The sequence below is a fragment of the Tenebrio molitor genome, chromosome 4 (assembly GCF_963966145.1).
Source record: "Tenebrio molitor chromosome 4, icTenMoli1.1, whole genome shotgun sequence".
NCBI classification, from domain to species: domain Eukaryota; kingdom Metazoa; phylum Arthropoda; class Insecta; order Coleoptera; family Tenebrionidae; genus Tenebrio; species Tenebrio molitor.
The window spans coordinates 7,782,061-7,806,003 of NC_091049.1; the positions used below are offsets into that span (position 1 = coordinate 7,782,061).

At 35.0% G+C, this 23,943-nt stretch overlaps 2 protein-coding genes and 2 long non-coding RNA genes across 4 annotated transcripts in view; 1 reads left to right on the top strand and 3 right to left on the bottom strand.

Moving 5' to 3' along the window:
• The window catches only part of LOC138129323 (uncharacterized), a 41,842-nt gene that overhangs the window by 12,202 nt on the left and 5,697 nt on the right, over positions 1-23,943 (bottom strand). The window lies entirely within an intron of this gene.
• Positions 1,095-2,420, bottom strand: LOC138129807 (uncharacterized). The gene is made up of 2 exons (XR_011159394.1): positions 1,416-2,420; positions 1,095-1,364 (listed from the first exon to the last, which is right to left on the bottom strand). It is a non-coding gene; the product is annotated as an uncharacterized lncRNA (long non-coding RNA).
• Positions 5,352-7,226, top strand: LOC138129422 (fatty acyl-CoA reductase wat-like). Its single transcript, XM_069045714.1, has 7 exons — positions 5,352-5,594; positions 5,642-5,881; positions 5,927-6,072; positions 6,124-6,230; positions 6,280-6,525; positions 6,573-6,753; positions 6,806-7,226. The coding sequence occupies exons 1-7, from the start codon at positions 5,397-5,399 to the stop codon at positions 7,158-7,160; spliced, it is 1,473 nt and encodes a 490-aa protein (XP_068901815.1). The 5' UTR covers positions 5,352-5,396; the 3' UTR covers positions 7,161-7,226.
• LOC138129351 (fatty acyl-CoA reductase wat-like) lies at positions 13,751-15,631 on the bottom strand. The gene is made up of 7 exons (XM_069045643.1): positions 15,393-15,631; positions 15,106-15,345; positions 14,915-15,060; positions 14,756-14,862; positions 14,461-14,706; positions 14,233-14,413; positions 13,751-14,180 (listed from the first exon to the last, which is right to left on the bottom strand). Exons 1-7 carry the CDS (start codon positions 15,588-15,590, stop codon positions 13,826-13,828), a joined length of 1,473 nt encoding a protein of 490 aa, XP_068901744.1. The 5' UTR covers positions 15,591-15,631; the 3' UTR covers positions 13,751-13,825.

A 23,943-nucleotide genomic window follows, 5' to 3' on the forward strand; every position in this document is an offset into this window, starting at 1 on the left:
TCCTAAGCCTGGGAAAAAAGTGAAGGGGGACGCGAAAATATTTTTTTAGAATTTGCGTCTCTAATAGGTCTATTATTGTATTTAATTTGAAGTCGTTTATGGCTATCTATTAAAGCACTCGTAGTTCAATAGATCTCTAAGAATTTTTTTATCAATATTCCAGTGTATTATTGTCATTTACACCAAAAAACTTCCAATATTAACGTTCAAACTCTACTTTTTAACATCTGCTGCAGATGTAGTTCCATCCGTTACCTTGAATTACCAATTAATACAAAATTCCCTAGAATTTGGAATTTTAATTTTTTTATTTAAAAATTAAAACAAGGGTGCAAATTCGAAAAAATAACATAAAAAACTCGTTTTATAAGAGCATTGGCGCACTCGTCCCATATGAGGTAAGTGTGCAGAACTCCATTAAAAGTTAATTCACATTACGGCAAGAATCATTTGAAGAAAATGTAAAGATTCCCAGTTTTCGATGGCCAGGCACTTGCACTGGATGAAACAGCAGAAGTTAAAGAAGAAGGTGTTAGGAACAAAAGCACGAAGCTAATGTGGTAGTTCCAATTTAATAATTGTACTTTTCACTTTTGTGATAATTACTGTAAAAATGATGAATAAAACGTTACTTGAATAATATGTGTGAGCGTATTTTATGACTCTATAAGATACGTCGCTATTGACGACGTGTCTTATAGAGAAAAGCGTATTTTATGGGAAACATAAGGTGTGAGCTCAAATGCACCATAGAAACAGTATAAGATATTAGTGTTAGAAAAAAGCTATATGCACGACCTATTCAGTTTTCTGTACGTCAACATGCATTTGCACATCACTCCATCACTGACTAACTACAATAATGAACTGAAGTCTAGGGAACCACTGATTTAGCTTATGAACCACTTTTTTTTTTATTGGTTTAAGCTAATAATAATTTAAACATTATTACAACCAAATAATCGATCAGTCGATTATACTTTGGAAATATCATTTTTCTAATTCGGTATCGAAAACTGTTACATTTCCACATTCATTTCGGTTAGGAAAAGTACTACTTTTCCTACCTAGTTAGGAAAAGTAAAACAAATGAAAACCAGCAATTATATTATTTATTATAAATATGTATTACAACATTATTGCATTCTTTTAACAAACAAAGTAACAAAGTATGTCCTGAATATTTCTAATAAATCCAAACCTTCAAAATTACCTGGTGATATTGTAAATTCTCGCCTGACGTTTGTTTTAGTGTCTGGAATCTGGATAATGATATAAGACCCCTTGTCTGTAATGTTCTTCACGTCAAGAAAAGTCAATTCCTCGCGACGGCATGCCCCGCTGATCCCGATTATCAACATCACCTTTAAAGAGTAAAACAGTTATTTTTTGAATTACATAAAAGTCACCTTTACCTTCATCATTAAATAAGTGCCATTATCCGCTTCCCTTAGGAACTTTTCTATCTCCTGCTTGGTAAAAATGTTGGATTTTTTCGAAACCTGACCGGTTGATTTTCTTTTGATGAACGTTATCAGGCTTGCATATTTCTTGATTTCTATATTTTTCTTTAATTGGATTGTAGACCTCAGCATCGAGAAAAGGCTCCATAATGTCGAGCCTTTGAGTTTTCTTGATTTTTGCTCAAAATAGGCCAGTAGAACTTCTTCAGTAATATCACGCACTCGCTTTTCACGGCACCAATCCTCAAATTGTTGGTAAGCTTTATCATATTTTTTCCGCGATTTCACGGGTAATAACTCATTGACTGCTAATGCTGCTGATTCTTCTACGTCCGAGCTAACAAATTCAGCATCTTCGGACATTTTTAATCGCAAATACACTCACAACTAAACGAACTCGCAAATTTTTCTAATGTGAAAATTTGTGTTTACATTGATTCCATAACGACCAAAATGAGCTACTCGATTATTCGAATTTTGTATCCAAAATTTTCAATAAATCCTCAAGAGGTAAGGGTTTTCTCTACCTCATTAGAAAAAATTATGTGTGCAACACGAAGGAAAAGTGTTTTTTTCCATACTCGACGCGTTTTTAATCTCGACTACTAAACTCGACTATTAAAAATCCCGCATCTCGTACGGAAAAAAGTCACTTTTCCTATCTCGTTGCACAAATAACTATTCCTAACATCATTCGGAATGATAAACCGATAAACGAGATACATACGAGAATTACGAGATATACATAATATATACCGACTCGCACTAATGCCTGATTCTGAATCCGACTCTGTGAGAATGACACGCGACAAAATTAAAGTATGAAAACAATACCAGTTTTAAATCCAACTGACCAAATTAACCAGGTAAATAGAATAAATGTGTCACCGTTGAAAAAATAATTGGCCGTTTGACTTGTCGAGCGCGTGCATCCTTGGTCGCATTTCCGTAACAGAAAAAGAAAACATTGGCGGGGGGGGGGGGAGACTTATTTTCCCTGGACCAAGTATATACTCTTCAACATGCTTTATCTTCAACAATTTTAACCTTAGAACCTAGACATTTTTGTAAGAGTGTTTAGAGGTTGGAATCTACCACCCGTTAAATTTTGTATGATACTATATGAATCACCCTGTATGTATCCTAATAGTCTGCAAATATTTCATTTTTGTTGTATCCATGGAAATAAGAAAGAAAAATCGAAGCCATGTTGCCATACGTTATTTGAGACAAAACCGACATAAAATCATTTCTTGGAAAAGGTGATAATAATTACGGCATTGGCTAGTAAAAAACAAATAGGCAAAATCTTTTTTAACCTTTAAAATAAACGAGATCAAAGCTGCACCTTTTGAGCCCCCGTATCTTCAAATCTATAAGACGTAGAATTTTTTTATAATTTTTTTCATAATTCTCTAACATAATTTGACATTGCCCCACAGAGTTGTTCCGCGAATTTTGGGACACCCAGTATAAATTTCACATTGATAATTTTGAATGGTTTTAAAAAATACAAATATATTGGGGTGGCTAAAATTGAAACATTTATTCAAGTGAGCAATGATTCGCATGCGTTTGTGGTTCTTCTGCTGCAAGCTGATTTCGAAGTCCAGATTTTTGGTGGAAATGGAAAGCATCATCTTCAATATAAGTATAAGTTTCGACCAAATAACCTAGGAATTTTTCTGGTTGCTGGTTACGTGACCTGATCTCATTCTACTCAAATACTAAACAGTCAACCAACACTTTAAAAAATATATCTTAGTGAAATAAAATTGTACAAAATGAAGTAATAAGAAATTTTCTTACCCAAAAAAATAAGGCCAAAACAGTATCCAATTTATTTTCCAGCTTTGGTTCTCCCCTTATAATATTTAGATAGTCCCAACTTTTGAAATTTCCTCCATTATGCTCGACTAATATTAAATCGACAGCCTATTATTTGGACTTCATTCCATACAATTTTGACGGCGGCGGCGTTGTGAATTGATTTTTCGAATTTCTTCAGGGTGGAACTTCAAATTCATTTCGAAATGCCAATGGAATATAATGCCCATTATATTGAGTGATCAACAAGAAAACAAATCAAGACTGCAACCTCATATTTTGTTTTATCAAAACGTTTCTCTTAGGTTAATCGTACCTACCTACACATATCACATATGTATACTTGTTATACACAGTTGTTTTATTGATTGTCTACCTCTCAAAAAATTTATTATTAATTAATTGTTAATCATTAATGCATTATCTTCAATAGTCTGTAAACTTTGCCGAAATCGAAAACTATTTTCAAGGTTAACATCAGTACCGTTGCTTTAAAACTGACGTTTGTTTGACATTTCACCGAAAAATCTACTTATCAGTTCTATAACGTCTAAAATTCTTGAGGTATGATTTATTATAGTAGCGTTTGAGACCACAAATTGTCTACGCCTTTGCATTGAACGGGTATTTGCATATGATCCGCTACGACATGATTGATAATAATTTGCAACGCCTGCTCTGATTTGTTTTCTTTTTGATGATTTTGTACTGCGTGAGAAACAATTATTGTTTAAGTTGGCAATCAATCTAGGTACTTTTATGTCATGTTCTAACGAGAAAACCATTTAATCAATAAAAGATGACAAAAGCCAAGACGTTTGAATTTGAAATTTATGTCTGTTGTCAATAATGACAATAAAACAAATGGAAATATATGCCGTTCACGATTATTTTAAACACGCAGGAGGCCGCGATATTTTTTTGTTAGATTGGCGTCAGGTCCTGTCATATGACGTTTCGTTTTTAAATATTCGCATTGTTGTCAATTCCGTCAATAATTTAGTTAATAAGAATTTACCCAGAACTGCCTTACAAATATGTATGTTTCATTTCAATTACAATTTTACGATTATTGTTCCTAATGCGTTCAATTATTTAAAAAATGTAACAACTTGGGAGCAGTGTTCGGTTGAATTATAACCTAAAATAGATTTATTAAAACAAATCACAATGCTGCCAACTAAAATGTCAAATTTTCATAGATAGTCCGAATTTGAAATAATCGTGAATGGTTTATAGGTACTATTACGATCACTAAATATTGGACATCACTGTTTTGTCACATAAAAAAAATACTTTAAATCATGCTTTATTGAAATTGTTACAAGTGTCAAATTTGTCTACAATCTGCCAATTTGCCACCCGTTTCGAAATTCCAAAAAATTGCAATATGTTCAGAAGCGTTGTGTTTAGCTGCTACTGCCACCAATTGTTTTTGTAACCCGGACATACTGAGTTCATCAAGGAAATGTACCCTGAGATCATTTAAATTTATAATTAATGTAGGCTATGACTTTATGACACTTCAAGATTCAATGCAAAATATGAAACGGCAAGTTAACAGTTGTATCCAAGCCGAATGTTTGATATAGGTACTCTGTTTCTCAGTTCGATGCCGCTAAGCCATAAAACGACCGAAGCACTGAGAGATTTCAATGCGTCGAAAAGATTTCTTGACGGGAAGGCGTTGTTGCTTATAAAGGGCAATTTCGGATTTTCTGCTTACAAGTACTATCTCTTACCTGGCACATTCCAAGAATTATGGTTTCTCACTCTTAATTAACAAATCGAAGATGACACTGCATTTTATCCACACCAAGCCATTTTTGTGTTGAATCATCACCATCAGGATGAAAGGTGTCAAAGAGTCACCTTGTCTCAAATGGAAATGTTATTACTGCTCAGTTCTATTAAGAAGTCAAAAAATTTACAACAAATTGATTGCCGAAAAAGCCATTGTAGATTGTCAGAGTTTTATACATTTAACCTTGGTCAGTCGTCAATGTCCAAAAATACGTTTTCCTTGCATAAGGTCAACCAAATTGAATAAATCCTTTGTTTTTGGATTACAATAGCACTTGATCGTCTTTCAGTGGTGGATCAACTATGTCGTCAGACGCCCAAATCGGAGAATTCTACAAGGAACAGACTATCTTCCTGACGGGAGGAACAGGATTCTTGGGGAAAATCTTGATTGAAAAACTGTTGAGACAATGTTGGGACCTCAACAAAATCTACCTTTTGCTGCGACCCAAAAAGGGCAAATCTGCCAAAGAACGTTTCGAGGAACTCTTTGAATATCCCGTAAGTGTGTTGTGAAGTTATAGCTTCGGTTAAATCTTCCCTTCAAGTGTTTCGACCTGATCAAGTGTAAAAATTTGTCCGAGAGAGTGTTCTTGATCAGTGGCGACATTCAAAAACCGTTCTTGGGCCTCGGCGTCCAGGACGCGGAGCTTCTGAAGAATGAAACGACTTGTGTCATCCACGCCGCAGCTAACGTCAAGTTCGATCAAACCCTCAAAGAAGCCTCACACAATGTCAGAGCAACTAGGGATGTCTTGGAGTTGGCAAAGGAGATGCAAAATTTGAAGGTAAGGTCGAAAACGTTTCAACTGTTCTTGTAGTACCAATTCAAGGTTTTTGTACACGTTTCTACCGCGTTTTCCAATTGTGTCCACTCACACATCGAGGAACGCTTCTACACTCCACCCATGAAATCTGAGACTTTCTTGGGTTTGGTGGACGATCTTGACGACAATACTCTGCAAGCGATCACACCAAAGTCGGTTCTAGCGATCCAAACTGTCACACTTTTTCAATTCCAAGTTTCTAGATTGCTAGGCGAGTACCCCAACACTTACATTTTCACCAAGTGCATCACCGAGGACTTGGTGAAGACCAGTCTGCAAGTACCAAAGGCGATAATGCGTCCAGCTATCGGTAATTTTGAAACCCTCTACTCCAAAAATTTGATATCCATTTATTCTAGTTATCAGTACTATCGAAGAACCGGTACCCGGATGGGTTGACAATGTAAACGGGGTGATTGGAATAGCACTAGTCGCAGCTTTAGGGATCTTGCGAAGTATGTACGCGAAAAAGAACAGTCTAGCTCCGGTAGTACCGGTTGATTACGTTGTGAACTGCATCTTGGCAGCTGCGTGGAAGGCGCACCGATGCGGTACCACCGCAATTTACAACTACGCCGGTCACAACAAAAACATGATAACTTGGGGTACTATTCTGTTTGAATTATCAAAACCCACTCACGTTTTTTTTCAGGGAGATTTATGGAAATCGTGGAACCGCCAGGCTGGCAGTTTCCGACGGAAAAAATCGTGTGGCTCTTCTGTTTTAAAATCAGAGAGAATCAGATCTGGCACAAGATTTGTGTCTTTTTCTTGCACACAATGGTGGCTTATTTTGCCGATTTCGTCCTCATCTGTGTGGGAAGAGCAACGATGTAAACTGTTACTGCTTAAAATTGTCTTTCGTTTGACAATTCTTTTTCTCAGAGCTGTCAAGAATTATCGGCGACTCGACAAGATGATGGACTTGATTTCGTATTTCTCGATTCGCAGTTGGACCTTCGAGCAGGATAATGTTTTGGAATTGTGGGACCAGATGGGAAATGAAGATAAGAAAATGTTCAAATTTAGTATGGAAGATACAGATTGGATCAAATACGCTCGAGATAGTATCTTAGGTGCTAGAATGTACTTACTTAAAGAAACACTGGACACGCTTCCTAAAGGAAAGAGGAAACTTAAAATCATGTTTGTTGTTCATTATGCAGTTGTTGCGTTGTTCTGGTACTTGCTCTACAAGTTTCTGATGTTTGTTGCAAGTTCTTTGTATGGAAACTTTTAGAAAAAGCGCATTAGCTGCGTCAAAAATGTGAATGAGTGACAAATAAAAAGAAATTCTTATTTTGTCGTGGTGTAACCCTCATTTCCCCTATGAGTATGTTTATCTTTTAGTACTGCTTAAAAAGTAAAGTCTTGCAAACATTTCTCACTTCTTAAATTATATAATTTACAGTCTTCCTCTTACAAAATAAATAGATACATGTAACATGTTAGAATTAGAAACTAGTTTCATGAGCTACCACTTGGACCATGTGTTAATGAATTACAGAAAACGCAGTTGTTAAAGAAAAACTGTTCTTTCTTGGCAAATGAAAGAAGTTGTGGAACACTTCTTTTTCTGTTTTTTTCTAATTGAAATTAAAATTAGTAATTAATTTAATTTTAGACAATGACGAGTGAACATTCAAAATATTTTAACCAGGTATGAGGGGAAATAATGACAATCTCGGTTCTTATACATATGTTGTTGCAATTTTGCGAAATTTAATGGTCCATTCGATTTTCCTTTTTTTTCACCCTGGGTCGGAATCAAACCCGCGACCCTCGCGTTCCTGAGCCGAAACGGACTCCCTTAGGCTATATTCTGCCTATTATTATTAATTATTTCGAAATAAATGTATTCAAATTAGTGCGATTGTGTTTCAAAATTTAGCAATATTGTTATTGAACAACAATAACAACATTGATTTTGCATAGATTTAACCAATCAACAGCTTCATATCATAGCAACTGCAACCTTGTTATATAGCCAATATTGGTAAATTTTAAAACAGAATCGCACCAATTGTCATGAAAACTAACGGGCCTGCAAATAAATTTATATTTAGAGCAACCTATGGAAATTCAATTGTTTTTCCAGTGTAGAAAATGACACAAGAAACGTCTGACATTTTAACGAAACAAAATTAGGTTAGAAAATATTTTAAATTTTTGTACTGCATTCTCCCTATTCCCCCTCCACGGAATATGACAATATGAAATTGCAAAAAACTTATTATGTAACCTGTGTAACTCCGGAGAATAATTGGTTATCTACAAAAATTACTTTACACTGTTAACAGAATTAGAATGTCGCCTACGCCTACTCTAAATATATACAGGGTGTTAGGGAATGGTCTCCCAAGAATTTCAGGGTATCAGGGAAAATGTGGGCGAAAACCTTTATAGGGTTTTTGGATAAATTAAACCGTTTTCTGAAAATAAAATTGTTCCCTGCTGTTTTGGGACTGCTGAAATATTGCTTTGTGCACGAAAAAAAATCTTTTCTTTATACCATACTGTTATTAGGATTTATCAGTACTCAATGCTTGATTGATATGACACCTATAACAGACTAGGCCGTTATTCAAAATTATAGGCCGTTATTCAAAATTATCAGACCGAGGCCGTTATTTTTGCTGCCGTTGCTACGGTTACGGCACAAATGACAACTAAATTTAATTTTTGAAGTAAAGAGAAATGTCAGTCTTACAAATAAATCATCGCTAAATGTTAAGTATTATTGGTATATGGCCGATATGGATATAACAGACTCGGTTGATTATAAAATCTCGGCTCCGCCTGGATTTTACAATATCTCAACCTCATCTGTTATATAACCCATATCGGCCTAATACCGTTATACAGGGTGATGAAAAAAAAGTGCCCACGACTGAAACTTAAATGTCCTTTTCTGTCGAAGTATTGTGAAAATCAACACAAAAATGGTCTAAAAACATTCTTTTAAAAATTAAACAGCTTTCCTAACAGTACAAATTGGCAATATTGCACTTTTTTTTCTAAAAAATATTATATTCACATACTTCGCCGTATCTAAGAAACCAATGCTGATGACAGATTCTGTCACCTGCATAAAAATAAAGCTGTCATGTGGATATGAAACAAAATTTTAATTTACAATAAATTGAACAAAAAGTTAAATGTTTCAATTAAATCTTATAATAGCTGTTCGAAATTTCTCCCACCAACTTCAATGCACAATGCTGCTCTTCGAACAATGTTCTCTTGAACCCTTTGAAGCATAGGAACATTTATGGTATTAACTGCTGCGTTGATTCTTTCTGTTAATTCCTCTAAATTAGTAATCGGCGTAGCATATACAAAATTTTGGAGGTGACCCCAGAGGAAGAAATCACAAGGATTAAGGTCAGGTGACCGGGGGGGGGGGCCAGCAATCGCGCCACCTCTACCAATCCATCTATTTGGATAAGTCTCGTCACACCAATCCCGTACTATCCTACCAAAATGTGGAGGAGCACCATCCATTTGTAGCCACATTTGCCTCAAAATTGCAAGGGGCAAATCTTCAAGCAAAACTTGAAAGTCATTTTGTAAAAATTGTAGAAAATGTTCTGCATTCACTCTGGCAGGTAGCGTAAAAGGTTCTACGAGGTTATTATCAATGACCCCAGCCCACAAATTAATTCCGAAGCGGTGCTGATGTGCACGAGGATGCACAGCGAAAGGATTTTCAGTTGCCCAGATATGATTATTATGTTGATTAAAAATGCCGTCTTGAGAAAAATATGATTCATCTGTCCATAAAATGTTTTGAATAAACCTAGGATCGATTCTGTGACGTCCAAGTAGCCATTCACAAAATTCTACTCTGAGGGGATAATCACCTGGACGAAGAGCTTGCACTTTAACATCGTGATAAGGATGATAATGTTCGTCAGCCAGGATACCTTATACCGTGCGATAGTCTACGTGAAACTCTCGCGCCAATCCTCGTATACTTCGTCCTGGCGCATTTTCAATTGCTTCCAAAATAGCTTCCTCCAAAGCTGGTGTTCGAACTTCACGAGGCCTTCCACGATTTACATAAAGAGGCATTATTTGGCCGTTTTCTCTTAATCGCTGCATCAATCTTCTTATTACCTTAGCATCTGGATGACGTCGTTGAGGGTACAGTCTTGCATAGTCTCTTGCTGCTTCAGATGCGTTATCATTTGATGCACCCAAGCAGAGTAACATGTCTACATATTCGTTAAAATTGTATGCCATTTTTTCAGACTTTTTGGAAAATTGACAGGTTAAATTTGACAAAACCATTAATATTAAAAATTGAATTATTGTTGCTATCGTTTTCAAAAATTACATGTTTCTGTATCTTAGGAGCTTTGCAATGTTGTAACATTGACGAATTTTCTTTGGACCCAAGAAATGGTACTCTAACATCTTTAATAACGTTGGTTCCGATAGACTTTTTGCATTTTTTACTTAAGAACATTATCAACTCGACCAAAATCTAGACTTCAACAATAAAATTATTAGTAAACGGTTAATCATATAGATTTCTATTGTCTACAAAGGAAATCTTATATCTTGGCGAAGAGTGGACAAATTTAATTTTGGATTTCGAATTCGTGTTTAGTTAAAAATACTTTATAACGTGCAGGTTAGCACGGGCACTTTTTTTTCATCACCCTGTATATGTACTATATAAATTTCGACTTATAAAAAATGATTGCTTGGTAACGATTCGAAATTTACAACTGTCAAAGTTTACATTTTAATTTGATCTATCTTTTAGCCGTCGCCTGCGAAGACTACAATCGTTTACAATGCCCGAATATTCTATCGAGGAGTATGCAGATATGTATTTTGTGTATGGGAATATAGCGGAAAGGCTATGATTTTTTTCAATACAAATACAAAGAAATAAAGTTACACCAAAATTAACGAATCTTATTAGTAGTATTAGGTGGTTAGTGTTCGATTTCAAATCCCTTTAGAGGTTGATCGAGATGTGGTATCACAAATAAAGCTGTAGAAATAATTTCAGTTTATTGCAGCAATAAAAAAGGACTTACTTCAAGGTTGCGGTGAATCTAGATAAATATTTCGAATGAATTATTGATTTTGACCTTAAAAAAATGCAATCCTGGTAGTTTTTGATGAGATATTATCTAAGGGAAGTATTCAAAACCGAAACGTCATTGTGACAATAGGTAGGTACTCGATAAAATCTGACAAAGGCATTGTTGTCTTTTAGTTGCTAAGCAATTAACTTTCATTTCAGAACTTTAACTATTTATTTAATTATTACAACAATAAAATGGTGCAAGAGCTCCCAAACAGTGGGGCACCATTTTAAATTTTTATCTTTGACAAATTCCCTCATGTAATGAAAACAGTTGATATTGACCAATAGTGTGCCGAATATCGCGAAAAAATCTAGTCGTGGTCAGAAAATGCGTCTTCCTGTGACAAAATTCTCCCTTCCGGCGAAAAATCCCGTTGACAAGGCTTTTGTTTCAAATTAATAAACGAAATGTCAGAAAATTATTTTGACGTTTTCCGAAATGGATTTAAAAATCGTTTCGGAAACGACTCCAGCAGTGATATTGACTACAGTGTGAAAACAATTTGGAACACAACAGCTAAATTGTTGCAGGAAAAGTACCATGGTGAGTACAAACTAACCTTTAATCCGCTTTGTGAAGTTCCGAATCTGATTCCAAGTTTGTTAACTGTGTATTTAATAATTGTACTTTTAGATAAATAAAGCTCTATTTTTGTTTGAATTGTTCATTCGGGAATTTGTCTAGATGAATATAACTCGACCTCCGTTTTTTTTGGAAAATTTTGAACATATTAGACTCAAAGTCTAATTCGGGGTCTCGTGATTGTTGCCAAGCAACAAACTTTTCGTCATATGACCAAAATTTTCCGAAAAAAAGGGAGGTCTTGTTATATTATAATTGAGAAAACAATTAATGTTGGGAAAAAATGGTATTAAGGTTTTCGACCATATTTTCCCTCAGAAACTCACCCTGACATTCTTGGGAGACCATTCCCTAACACCCTGTATTTATTTGAAGGCCCGATACCTATAATCGTATTATATTATCACAAAGTACAAGATCACTCATTACCCATATCCGATCCTGCATAATAGAGAATTTAGAAGTTTAGGCAATCGTAAAAATTATCTTAAATCCACTGCGGCAACACTGCCACGTAGTGATGTACGAATATATCTTTTCCGACGACCACTATGAAAAATGCGTAAATTCGCACAAATAACTACTATTGAAAGTTGGCTATTGCATGCAAATAGCGAACCCGTGTGCAATGAAACTGGTTAGCCAATCAGATACCTTTTAGCCTGTGCGCAATGAAATGATTGCACACAGTTGTAGTAACCATGGCCACCAATGTATGTTTTGTCCGCAGCTCTGTCGAATAATATTTGAAGTTTGAAGGGATGCCGAATATTAGCGTTTTTTTGTGGTCGTCGGAAAAATATCGTGTATACCACGTGTTGAAAATTCGATTTCACACTCGTTTGCTTAAGCCACGCGCCTACGGCTTGTGGCTCAATTCTGCAAACTCTTGTGAAATCTTTCATTTTCAACTCTTGATATACAATATACTATTGTTTACATTGTACTATAATTTTTGCAATAATTCGTTTTTTGTCTGAAAAATGTTTTCCATATTTTTTTCATGTACATTTAAACATCCTCGATAAGGTAGTAAGTAGTTAGTGCGCCATTTACTGGAGACCTGTATGTTACAGTGCACCATTTGAAAGTTCAATTTGAAGTTTGTTATATCGTTTGTTTAGCGTGATTTGACGTTTGGCATTTGATGACATTGACATTGAAAGTTACCGACCTTGAAAATGTAAATTCTACTGGTCTATTACAGCACTTAGATCAGCTTATTAACGCACTCTTTAGACTGCTTAATTAGCTTTGTTATAAACGAAAAATAGAAATAGTACAGTCCATTTTTAAATTATAGTCATGAGGTTAGTCCGAATCAAGAAGTCGACATGACCTGCGCCTACTTTTGACATTTCACAATAGTGCATGGTGCTACCAATATTTCAAAATTTATGTAGAGAACATGAGAGAGATGTCATTACTCTTTACAAATTACAATTTTTGAAACTTTGAGTTGAGTTATTTCATGCTTTCTTGGTTTTTTTGCAAATTCATTCCTTCGTTTTCATTTTGTCTTCCAAAAAACAGTTCTTGTCAGAACTCTTTTGATAACAATTTATCAACTAATAATAGGTAAGATATATTAAAAATTGTGAAAACAACACTAAACAACCAGGTTTAGATTGTCTTTTCATTTTCGACCTCCCTAACTGGAAAACACACCTTTACCTTGCACTTTAGGTCAAGGGAACTGCGATTTCCCGAAGGAAAATTTCTGGTGAAGTATGGGAACAATGTTGCACACACCGTTAATTTATTCTCAAATTCTTTCTTTCTAGATTTTGTTTCGGCAATGCCACGAATTAGTTTATCCTCTTACACGCTAACTTCCACTCTTGTAAATTTCTGCGCAATTCCAATATTATTTTTGTAATTACAAATTCTGCAAATGAATCTGTCCACTTGTTGCGTAGCTTTTCCTTGGCTTAATATGGTCGAAATTTCAAGTAAGATTAAACAAAAGTATCACAAATGTGATTAAAACCTAATCTAAAAATTTGACGTCGTTAATGTACAGTAATAACTAATAAACGTACAAATCGCGTCTTGCTCTAATCGCACATGCGAGACACATAGTGGGACGCGCTGAAAAATAAACATAAAATAAGTATTCATAGCGAAAATGAAGGTCAAATCACCACAAAAATAAGAATTTCCATTTATTTGTCAGTCATTCACATTTTCGACGTAGCTGATGTATTTTTTTTTCTTAAAAGTTTCCACACAAGGAACTCGCGACAAAGATCAGAAACTTGTAGAGCAAGTACCAGAACAACGCAACAACTGCATAATGAACAACAAACATTATTTTAACTTTCTTCTGCCCTTTAGGAATCGTGTCGAGTGTCTCTTTAAGTAAGTACATTCTAGCACCTGAGATACTATCTCGAGCGTATTTGACCCAATCTGTATCTTCCATACTAAATTTGAACATTTTCTTATCTTCCTTTCCCATCTGGTCCCACAGTTCCAAAACATTATCCTGCTCGAAGGACCAACTGCGAATCGAGAAATACGAGATCAAGTCCATCATCTTGTTCAGTCGCCGGTAATTCTTGACAGCTCTGAGAAAAAAAATTGTCAAACGAAAGACAACTTCTAACAGTTACAAATTACATCGTCGGCCTTCCCACACAGATGAGGACGAAATCGACAAAATACGCCACCATTGTGTGCAAAAAAAAGACGCAAATCTTGTGCCAGAGCTGATTTTCTCTGATTTTGAAACAGAAGTACCACACGATTTTTTTCGAAGGTACCTCCCAACATGCTGGTTCCACGATTTCCATGAATCTCCCTGAAAACAGTTGTGAGTGGATTGCAATAGTTCAAACAGAGTAGTACCCCAAGTTAACATATTTTTTCTGTGACCGGTGTAGTTGTATATTGTGGTGGTACCGGATCGGTGCGCCTTCCACGCAACAGCCAAGGTGCAGTTCGCAACGTAATCAACCGGTACTAACGGAGCTGGATTGTTCTTTTTCGCATACATACTTCGCAAGATTCCCAAAGCTGCGACTAGTGCTATTCCAATCACCCCGTACAAATTGTCAACCCATCCGGCTACCGGTTCTTCGATTGTACTGATAACTAGAATAAATGGGTACCAGATTTTGGGAGTAGTGGGGTTGAAAATTACCGATGGCTGGACGCACTATCGCCTTTGGTACTTGGAGACAGGTCTTCACCAAGTCTTCGGTGATGCATTTGGTGTAAATGTAGGTGTTCGGGTACTCGCCTAGCAATCTAGAAAGTTGGAATTGAAAGAAGTGTGACAGTTTGCATGGCTAGAACCGACTTGGGTGTAATCGCTTGGAGAGTGTTGTCGTCGAGATCGTCCACCAAAGCCAACAAATTCTCAGATTTCATTGGTGGAGCGTAGAAGCGCTCCTCGATGTGCGAGTGGACACAATTGGAAAATGCGGTCGAAACGTGTACAAAAACCTTGAATTGGTACTACAAGAACAGTTGAAACGTTTTCGACCTTACCTTCAAATTTTGCATCTGTTTTGCCAACTCCAAGACATCCCTAGTTGCTCTGACATTGTGCGAGGCTTCTTTGAGGGACTGGTCGAACTTGACGTTAGCTGCTGCGTGGATGATACAAGTCGTTTCTTTCTTCAGAAGGTCCGCGTCCTGGACGCCGAGGCCCAAGAGCGGTTTTTGACAGTCGCCACTGATCAAGAATACTTTCTTGGACAAGTTTTTACACTTGATCAGGTCGAAACACTTGAAGGGGAAATTTAACAGGAGCTAGAACTCCACAAGATACTTACGGGATACTCGAAGAGTTCCTCGAAACGTTCTTCGGGAGATTTGTCTTTTTTGGGTCTTACCAAAACGTAGATTTTGTTGAGGTCCCAACATTGTCTTAACAGTTTTTCGATCAAGATTTTCCCCAAGAAACCTGTTCCTCCCGTCAGGAAGATCGTCTGCTCCTTGTAGAACTCTCCGATTTGGGCGTCCGAGGACATTGTTGACGTACCACCGAAAGACGACCAAGTGCCATTGTAATCCAACAACGAGGTATTTATGGTATTCAAGTGGACTTGAGTTGGTTGACCCGAGTGAAACGAAAATGTATTTTTATACTTACACTTACACTGACCTAAGGTTAAGCACGTAATAGTCCGAAAATATACAATTTACATATCCTTTGTCGTTATTAGCGATCTGGGAAATACCTAATAGGTAGGTATTTATTATGTATGTGGCGCGCCTAAAGAAGTTTTCACTTCAAAAGATGGCAGATTTTGTTCGCGCCAGAAATGTTAAAAGGTATAAAATAAGACACGAGCCATTAAACACTGAGTTTAAAACATTATATCGTTTTGATCGCGATAATGTTCACGCTCTGGCCGTGTACTTTCTTGGGAGGGACCATGTTGAAACACGAGGTGGTGCTCTTTCTGCGGAACAGAAAATGAGAATTTTTCTGAGAAATATGGCAGATCCCGGATTTCAAACAGGAATTGGAGAAGAGGTAGGGGTTCATCAAAGTACAGTTTCAAAAACTATATCAGACGTCTTGATAAGAATTCTGGAAAATTCCAACGAGTGGATTAAATTTCCATTTACAAATGATTCCATTAACGAAGCAAAGCAACAATGGCAGGAAAGGTACCATTTTCCAGCTGCAATTGGTACTTTAGATTGTACGCAAAAGAATCGAGCCTACCCGGCTGCAAGGGAATAATCACCTCTCATAAACTCGTAAATCTAGCCTGCAACTATTTCGGACAGTTTGGTATACGAGGGTTGTTTCATTAATTTTTGGTCATTACTTAGACGTTTCTGAATTAAAAATGTTTCTTTTCTTAGATATCTCTAGAGTTTGTCTGTCTCTATATTTAAAAATTATTGATTTAATTCGATTGCAATAAATGTGATTTGTAACGGCCGACGTTTAGTAAAACTATAAAAATATGTGTATTAGCGCTGCTGAAATTTAAAAACTACCACCTGTTGAATTAAGTTGGTAAAATTAAAATTACACTAAGGCCCAGTTTATTCACCTTCAAGTAACTTTATTTGATAATTACCGTGGATCTACCAATAGCAGATTCTAAATCATGGCAACTACTGGCCAGATAAATTTACTTGAAGGTGAATAAACCGGGCCTAAATGTCCAAATGATAACTTTTATATTACTAGGATGCCAGCTAGACCTTTTGATCGATCTGTTTATTATGTCAAAAAGTGAGTGCCGTAAAAACAATGAAATCTTTTAAATAACACAAGATTACAACAAATCGAATTTTTATGTATAGTTTTCATAAGGTATCATTGACATCACTGTAACCAAATATTTCTATTTCCCCTATGTCAAAAATCAACTATAAGCATACAACGTTGTAGATTGTATTTTCTACGTAGAATCCAGTGTTGGTGTTTTTTTTTTAGTTTTGTAACAGATAATAGAAACCATGTCTCCAAAAAATTGAATTATAGAGCTAATAAAATAAAATAATTATCAGTAAGTAGTAATACATATAACAATTGACTTGAACATCGCATTGATTTGCAAAGGTGATGCCATTCCCAATCCCGATTTATGCATTTTTACAACAAATTGACACAATTCGCATGATTTTAAAAAATGTGAAACGTATTTATTAGTTACTATAAAGAGTTTGCTTTCAAAAATAATCAGCAATTTATTTTAGAGAAAGAGTTACAGTGATGGATAGACGTTAACGAAATTTTTGATTTTAATATGATGAGTTGAATCTTCAATAAAATGATACACAATCGAAATAACCGGTGTGCTTAATAGAAAAAATAAATATGTAACTAAAATCAAAATTATTGTAATAATGAACGTAATAAAATAGATCGTTACAATATTTAAGAAAATTCTGGGTAAATTTGCAGAGGTAAAGTATCTTTATTAAACAAAACTAAAACAACATTGGGGCGGGGAGGTTAAAATGGCCAAACATATTTTCAATAAAATTTTCAGACGTAAATAAGAATCTCAATAATCGTGAAATAATCGTCAGGTATAATAAATTAATCAGGGCTTATGTTTCTTTTACTGTTTGAACAAGTTCTAGCTGTTAGGTGCCGTAAACGGAGAGTCTTGCTTTCATACCATCGAGGGTTTTATGACAGAGTTGTAAATTTTGGTATACCGATTACAAAATAGTGAATGTCTGCTTTTATCTAAGTCTTATTTATTTTTTAACTACAAGTATTTTATCCCATGTAATGATAATTCATGTGTAACGATCGAAAATTGATTAAGATCAATATTAAAGAAACGCAACAGAAATAGTGAACAATTGTGCCATTTAATTTTTAATGAAACTTATTGGTATCTTACACTACTTGTGTTCTTATTAGCGAAAATAAAAGCACCAAAAGCGGATTTTAAAACATAATTTTATTCAACAAAGCAAACCACACTGAACTGAGCTAAAATTACTACAAGAAACAATTTGTAAATATGTAGGTAACTAAACCCTTCCCCGAACTACCTGTGACAAGTTGTTTTATAATGGAATTCCCAGGCAGAAAAATTTTCCTTACCGAAAATCGTCGATTTGCCCTTTAGCGCGGGCCTGGTCTCTAGGTATTTTTTTATAAATTGCTAGCACCGGGCAATGCTTCGCTATTGCTAAATTTGGTTATGTATGAATGAAATAAATATAAATGCAGTTAGATAACAAATCATTTATTCAATTGAAATCACATGGATTTAATTGTGTGATGATTCTTTTTTGTTTGTTTTATTGCTGTTTTGTTTTTGATATTGTTTGTTTTCTTGTTCTTCAGCTGAAAGGTGTGGTTGTTAAGTTGTTCGAATAAAATAAATAGAAATCAATTAGTCCTCTCGGTTTCTATTCTGTATGTTACATCCCATCGTTTATTTTAAATATTAAAAAAGATTTCGACTATTTGTCTTTTACTAGCAAGTGGCAATAATTCTGAACGACTGTAATCAGGTTTACAATTATTTTCTTTATTATTTCCAGCATTTTCAAGTAGTAATTTTTTGTTCGTTTTACCTCAAATAACGTATGGAAACATGGCTTTGATTTTTCTCTCTCATAGCCATGGATACAACATAAATGAAATATTTGCAGACTATTGGGATACAGAATTTTTTTTTTGTTTGAGAATTATTTTCTCCTGTGTGAACGGATTTTGATAAATGTCACAACTTTTCAATTGTGGGCCCACTCATACCAAAAAAAGGCCAATTTACACACGAACTCGTTAAATAAACTACATACTACATATTAAAAAATATTGCCACATTTACTGTAACGAATAGGTCCATTTCTTCTTGGAAAAAGAAGATTGATTTTTTTTTTACATTTCTACCTGATATGTATTTTAATGACTACTTAACAACGTACTGCTAAGCTGTTCCGTGAATTTTGGGGCACCCGGTATAATGTAAAATAGTAGTTTAATACAACGTTTTTTTGTTCGACGAGCCCCTTAAAGGCTCAAAATCGCTTAAAATCTTTAAAATTAGCTTGACATTTTGTTTTGACAAGTTGTGACCTTTATCAAAATCCGCTCGCACAGGAGAAATTTCTCAAATTCTGACAGTGTCGAACAAAAAATTAAATTTTTGAAAATCCAGATTTTTAGAATACAGAATACAGGTAATTTTAACAAGACAACCATTATTTGTCGCTAACGGAAATCCCCGGTTCAGCCAGGCAAGATTTTACAGTCTTGGGTAAAATGGATAGTTGTATTAAGCTTGTTTGACACGATACTAAATTTTTGAGAAAATTTACTAGTAAATGAGAGAGGACCAATGAACGATCAGGATTTGACAAAGACAGACTGTGATCCTGATCGTTCATTGGTCCTGTCGAGGGTCTCTCTCATTTTCTAACAAATTTACTACGAAATTTAGCATCGTGTCAAACAAGCTTTAGATTTCACCAGGAAGAATGTTTAGTTTGCTGTTAATATCTACTATGTATTACTATTTATTTTGGTGGTAATCTAATTTAATTTTTACTTTTTTGTACATAGGTTTATTTATAGCAAATTTCTCTATTACTTAAAAAAAAAAAACTCAAGTTTAATGTCATAGTTTGCAATCTAGCTGGAGTTTCTTTATTTTAATATTGCAATAGAAAATCGCACGGCACTCAAAATCAGCCAATGAATGAATTAGAACTTTTAATAACTGCCTAGCAACTCAAAAATGTTCTGATATTTTACATGTTACATACCCAAGCAAAATTAATAAGCGGTAATTTTTTGATAATTTTTCTTTTAACAGTTTCGCTGTGGATTTCCACATTAGTTTTATAACAGCCTCTTCATAATTGCCCCATTTTTGCGTTTCATGTTTCCAGACCACCCCTTCAACAGCAAAGTGGAATCAAGGAACTATCCAACTTGACATTGCGCTCTTTTAAGAACTGTTGAAACTGGCACCACACATTGGCCTTGCTTCGTTTTGTATTTTTTGTTTGAATTTCATCTATCTTCATTTAAATTTCCGGTCAAATTTGTCGTAGAAGAGTCGATTGTGAACGCACTACGGATTACGAATCACAAATCAGTTGTTTAAATCTTACCGTTGTTTGTGTTTTTATACCAATGGTGCGTTCACAATCAATTCTTTACGCCAACTTTGATCGGAAATTTAAATGAACACCCCATAATTTTTAAACACTGTAATCTCCAAAACCTGAATGACACATTTTACAATTTATTGTTTATGCGGTTGACAGAACACATTCCAAAGACGACTATAGAAAATTTGTGATTTTGATATAAGGAAAATTGTATGGTTTTTGTTAAATTTTTCTTTGTGTCGTGCGATTTTCTTATCGATTCAACCCTTGTGAGTAGATTAATAACTGGAATTTTTTTTCGATAATAAGTCTACTCACTTGGGAGATTATAAGTGAAAATCTTTTTAGCGTATTCATTTTTGTTTATTTGTTATTCGTAATCATACGATTTTTTAACCAATAAACGTCATTGTATAACAATTTAAAAAAAATGCAACCGAATTATATTCGTCATTTAACGTTGAAATGCACAATAAAAACTCTACAGTTTTTCATTTGTCAGTCAACACCGTTTAAATAATGGACAAAAACTAATGGTACTGTCCTCGTATATCGAAATGCCTGAAAATGTTGGAGATTAGATTTATGAGTTTACGACAGTCGTCAGGTCCCTTTGTCGAAATATGGATTGGTGATTATTTCCTTGCAGAGGGTCGGCTCGATTCTTTTGCGGGCGGCTGTACGTATTTTAAAACCTTCTATACATGATGATGAATATGTCAACAGAAAGATGTTTGCTAGTTTAAATGTACAGGCAACTTGCAATGAAGAAATATTTACAAGCATTGATGCTTCGTGGCCTGGTTCTGTACACGATTCAAGAATCTGGAGAAATTCAGAAATCCGTGAACAATTCAGTAGAAGATATAATAATGCTGTTTTGTTGGGAGATAGTGGATATGGTTTAGAGCCCTGGGGCCCGTTGCACAATATTTAAGAATTTACAAGTTACAAAATACAAGTTACAAGTTATTAGTTATTAGTACCAATAGATTGTGTTGCACAATTATTTTAGTTACAGTTGTAAATTCTGCTAAATTTTATTAGAAAAAAAAATGAAATTACTAGTGTAGTCAGCTTTGATTTATTTTTACTTGTCACAATCTAATGTTGCGCCTGTCACGTTAAATTTTTGTAATTTAATTTGTTATTTCCATAAATCACAAAGCAAAATTATAAATGGGGGTAAACGCGATGACCAACGCAAGTTGTTATTGTGCATTTTAACCAAAAAAAAAAAAAAAATAAAATGCTGCATCAGTTCTCGGGACAATTCCCAATCCCCCGATCCCCCAATCACCCGATTTGGAAGAAATTTTTAATATTTTAAAATAAAACTATTATGTATAAATAAAATATGTAATATCATCTACAACCCCACATCGTGAAGAAAATTAGCAATTCAATAAAACTTTCTAATTTCCTCTTGAATATTTTCTGCCCATGACACAACACATTAAATAAAGTTCTATTCACTACATTTTTTTATAACACGACATGGGTACTGTTATTTTTTCACCCCATGCCTATCAGAAATGGTGTGATATTGGCAACCATTCCAAACCAGTGAAGAGCTATATGTAGGTACATTATTATTGTTTAGCAGTAATAGCTAATAGCCCCACTTCTTCAACTATTACTATTATGTTGAATCCTGTAACCTATTTGTTCTAACAATTTCATTTTTTCTGCGGCATTCTAAATTGCTCCAAAAACTCTATTCTTAATTCAAATGAAAAATTAATTCAAGGGTGAAAATTTTTACCCCTATGCTACCTTATTCGATTTGGAAATGCTTCGTCTTCACTGTCTGATTCATAGAATAAGTAATCTATCATTTTGAAGAAAATTATTTCAACTTGTAAATTCGGATATCAATATTTATTAGCGACGTTTTGCTTGTGAAAATTTGACATTAAAAACTACAAGACTAATATATTAATTGATATGTGTCTGCTATTGTGCAACAGCTACTAGTAAAATCAGTGTAAAATACACTCATATTTTTCATTTTACAACTTGTACTTGAAATTACTAGAGATGAGATGGTGCAACATAATTTTACTAGTTACAAGTTACAAGACTAATATTATTACTAATAAAATGATTGTGCAACGCGGCCCTGGTTGATGACCCCTTTTCGCAATCCAGCGAATGATGAACAACAAACATTTAACAGATTATTTAAAAGAGAACGAGTTATAATCGAACGTTGCTTCGGACAAGTTAAAAGAAGATTTCCAATTCTTCAATATATATGCAGAGTACTGTTACGATTTAAATCGCCGCGCGCTTGTAAATCTTCGCGATTTTTCTAGAATGTTCTAGAACCCATCGCGACGAAAACGTACACGGACTTCCGCCGAAAAATCTGCGCATAGAGGGGGCGAAAGTTATAAATTGGGGGAACCAGAGACAAAGAGAGAAGTTCACGGCTTCACGGTTATTCGTGGTGTTGTGAGTGCCTAGGGAGAGTCAAGGGGACAGTGATCAGGTGAATTAGCAGGGCCGACGAGACGACGTAGTGGAGTTCACGAGCGCCGTTGGAGACGATTCGTCTAAGTACCACCGCCCAAATCGCCAAGCGGATCAAGGAAGGTTCTAGACCGAACGCTTTTGCGAATCAGGATCTCGTCGAGTCCTGCCAGTCCAGGTCGTCCCCGGACTCACCGGAAGGTGCCGGATCTACCCTTCATGTTATGACGCACAAGGCCTCTGCACAGCAAGAGGCCTTCATCTTTGCTATAAATATTGGGGTTTTCACTGGAATATTAATCATTTAAAAAATTTAATAACTCAGGAACATATGAGCGAACAAAATTTGTACCGTTTTTTTCGGCCCACTGTGTATTTTAGTTTCAATTTTAACTTGTCATGCTCCTTAAAAGAATAGGTACCGGGGGCGCACACTATTGTTTGGTTTCTTTTTGTCTTGAATTGAAACTGAATGTATAACTTTAATAAGAAGTCAGTTTCACCACTTAAGTTTTTACCTTACTAAATTACCTAGCAGATTCACAAATTGCCCAAAAAGTAGTAAATGTTATTTTTTCCTTTCTTTATTGTTTTCTTATTGACAATTTCTCAATACTGAAAACGTTAGCTATTGTAATTACTTTCATTTAATAAATTGCACTAATTCCTACCTTTTTATTCATAGAAAGTCTTATATCTTTAATACATTTTTATTTTTTTCAGAAAGGCGTCACATTTGACAAATATTTTTTGACTGTTTTAAATACAACGGTAATAATCAAAATTTTACGAATAAATACGACGGACTGTTTTGGGCAAATGCGTGCGGAGCAGCACCGTCGAAGCTATTCCAACATTATTATATGCGATTATTATATGGGATTGAAGTGTCTTACTATAGTTTAATTGTCTGTGCCATTATTTTAAATGTTTAAATTTAGACTTTTGTTAGGACCAAACCGAATGTACATAATTTGTTGTTGAATTAGAACTCTGAAAAAGAACACTAAATTACTGACTCTATACAATAACAAAAATCAGCACCAAGAATTAGACAGAATTAAAATAAAACAAACAGAATTAAATGAAACAAACAGAATTAAAATGAAACAAATTAAGCTTATTTTGAAACCTAAATTGGGCTTGCAACGCTGTTACGTAAGTGTCATGTCATGCAACTAAATTCCGTTGATCTGCTACTTCTAAAAATTGTTCTACATTGGTTTGATTCCCCAAAACTGTTCAAATTAATAATTAATTCGTAATTTTCATTCTCTCTCTCTCTCACTCACAACT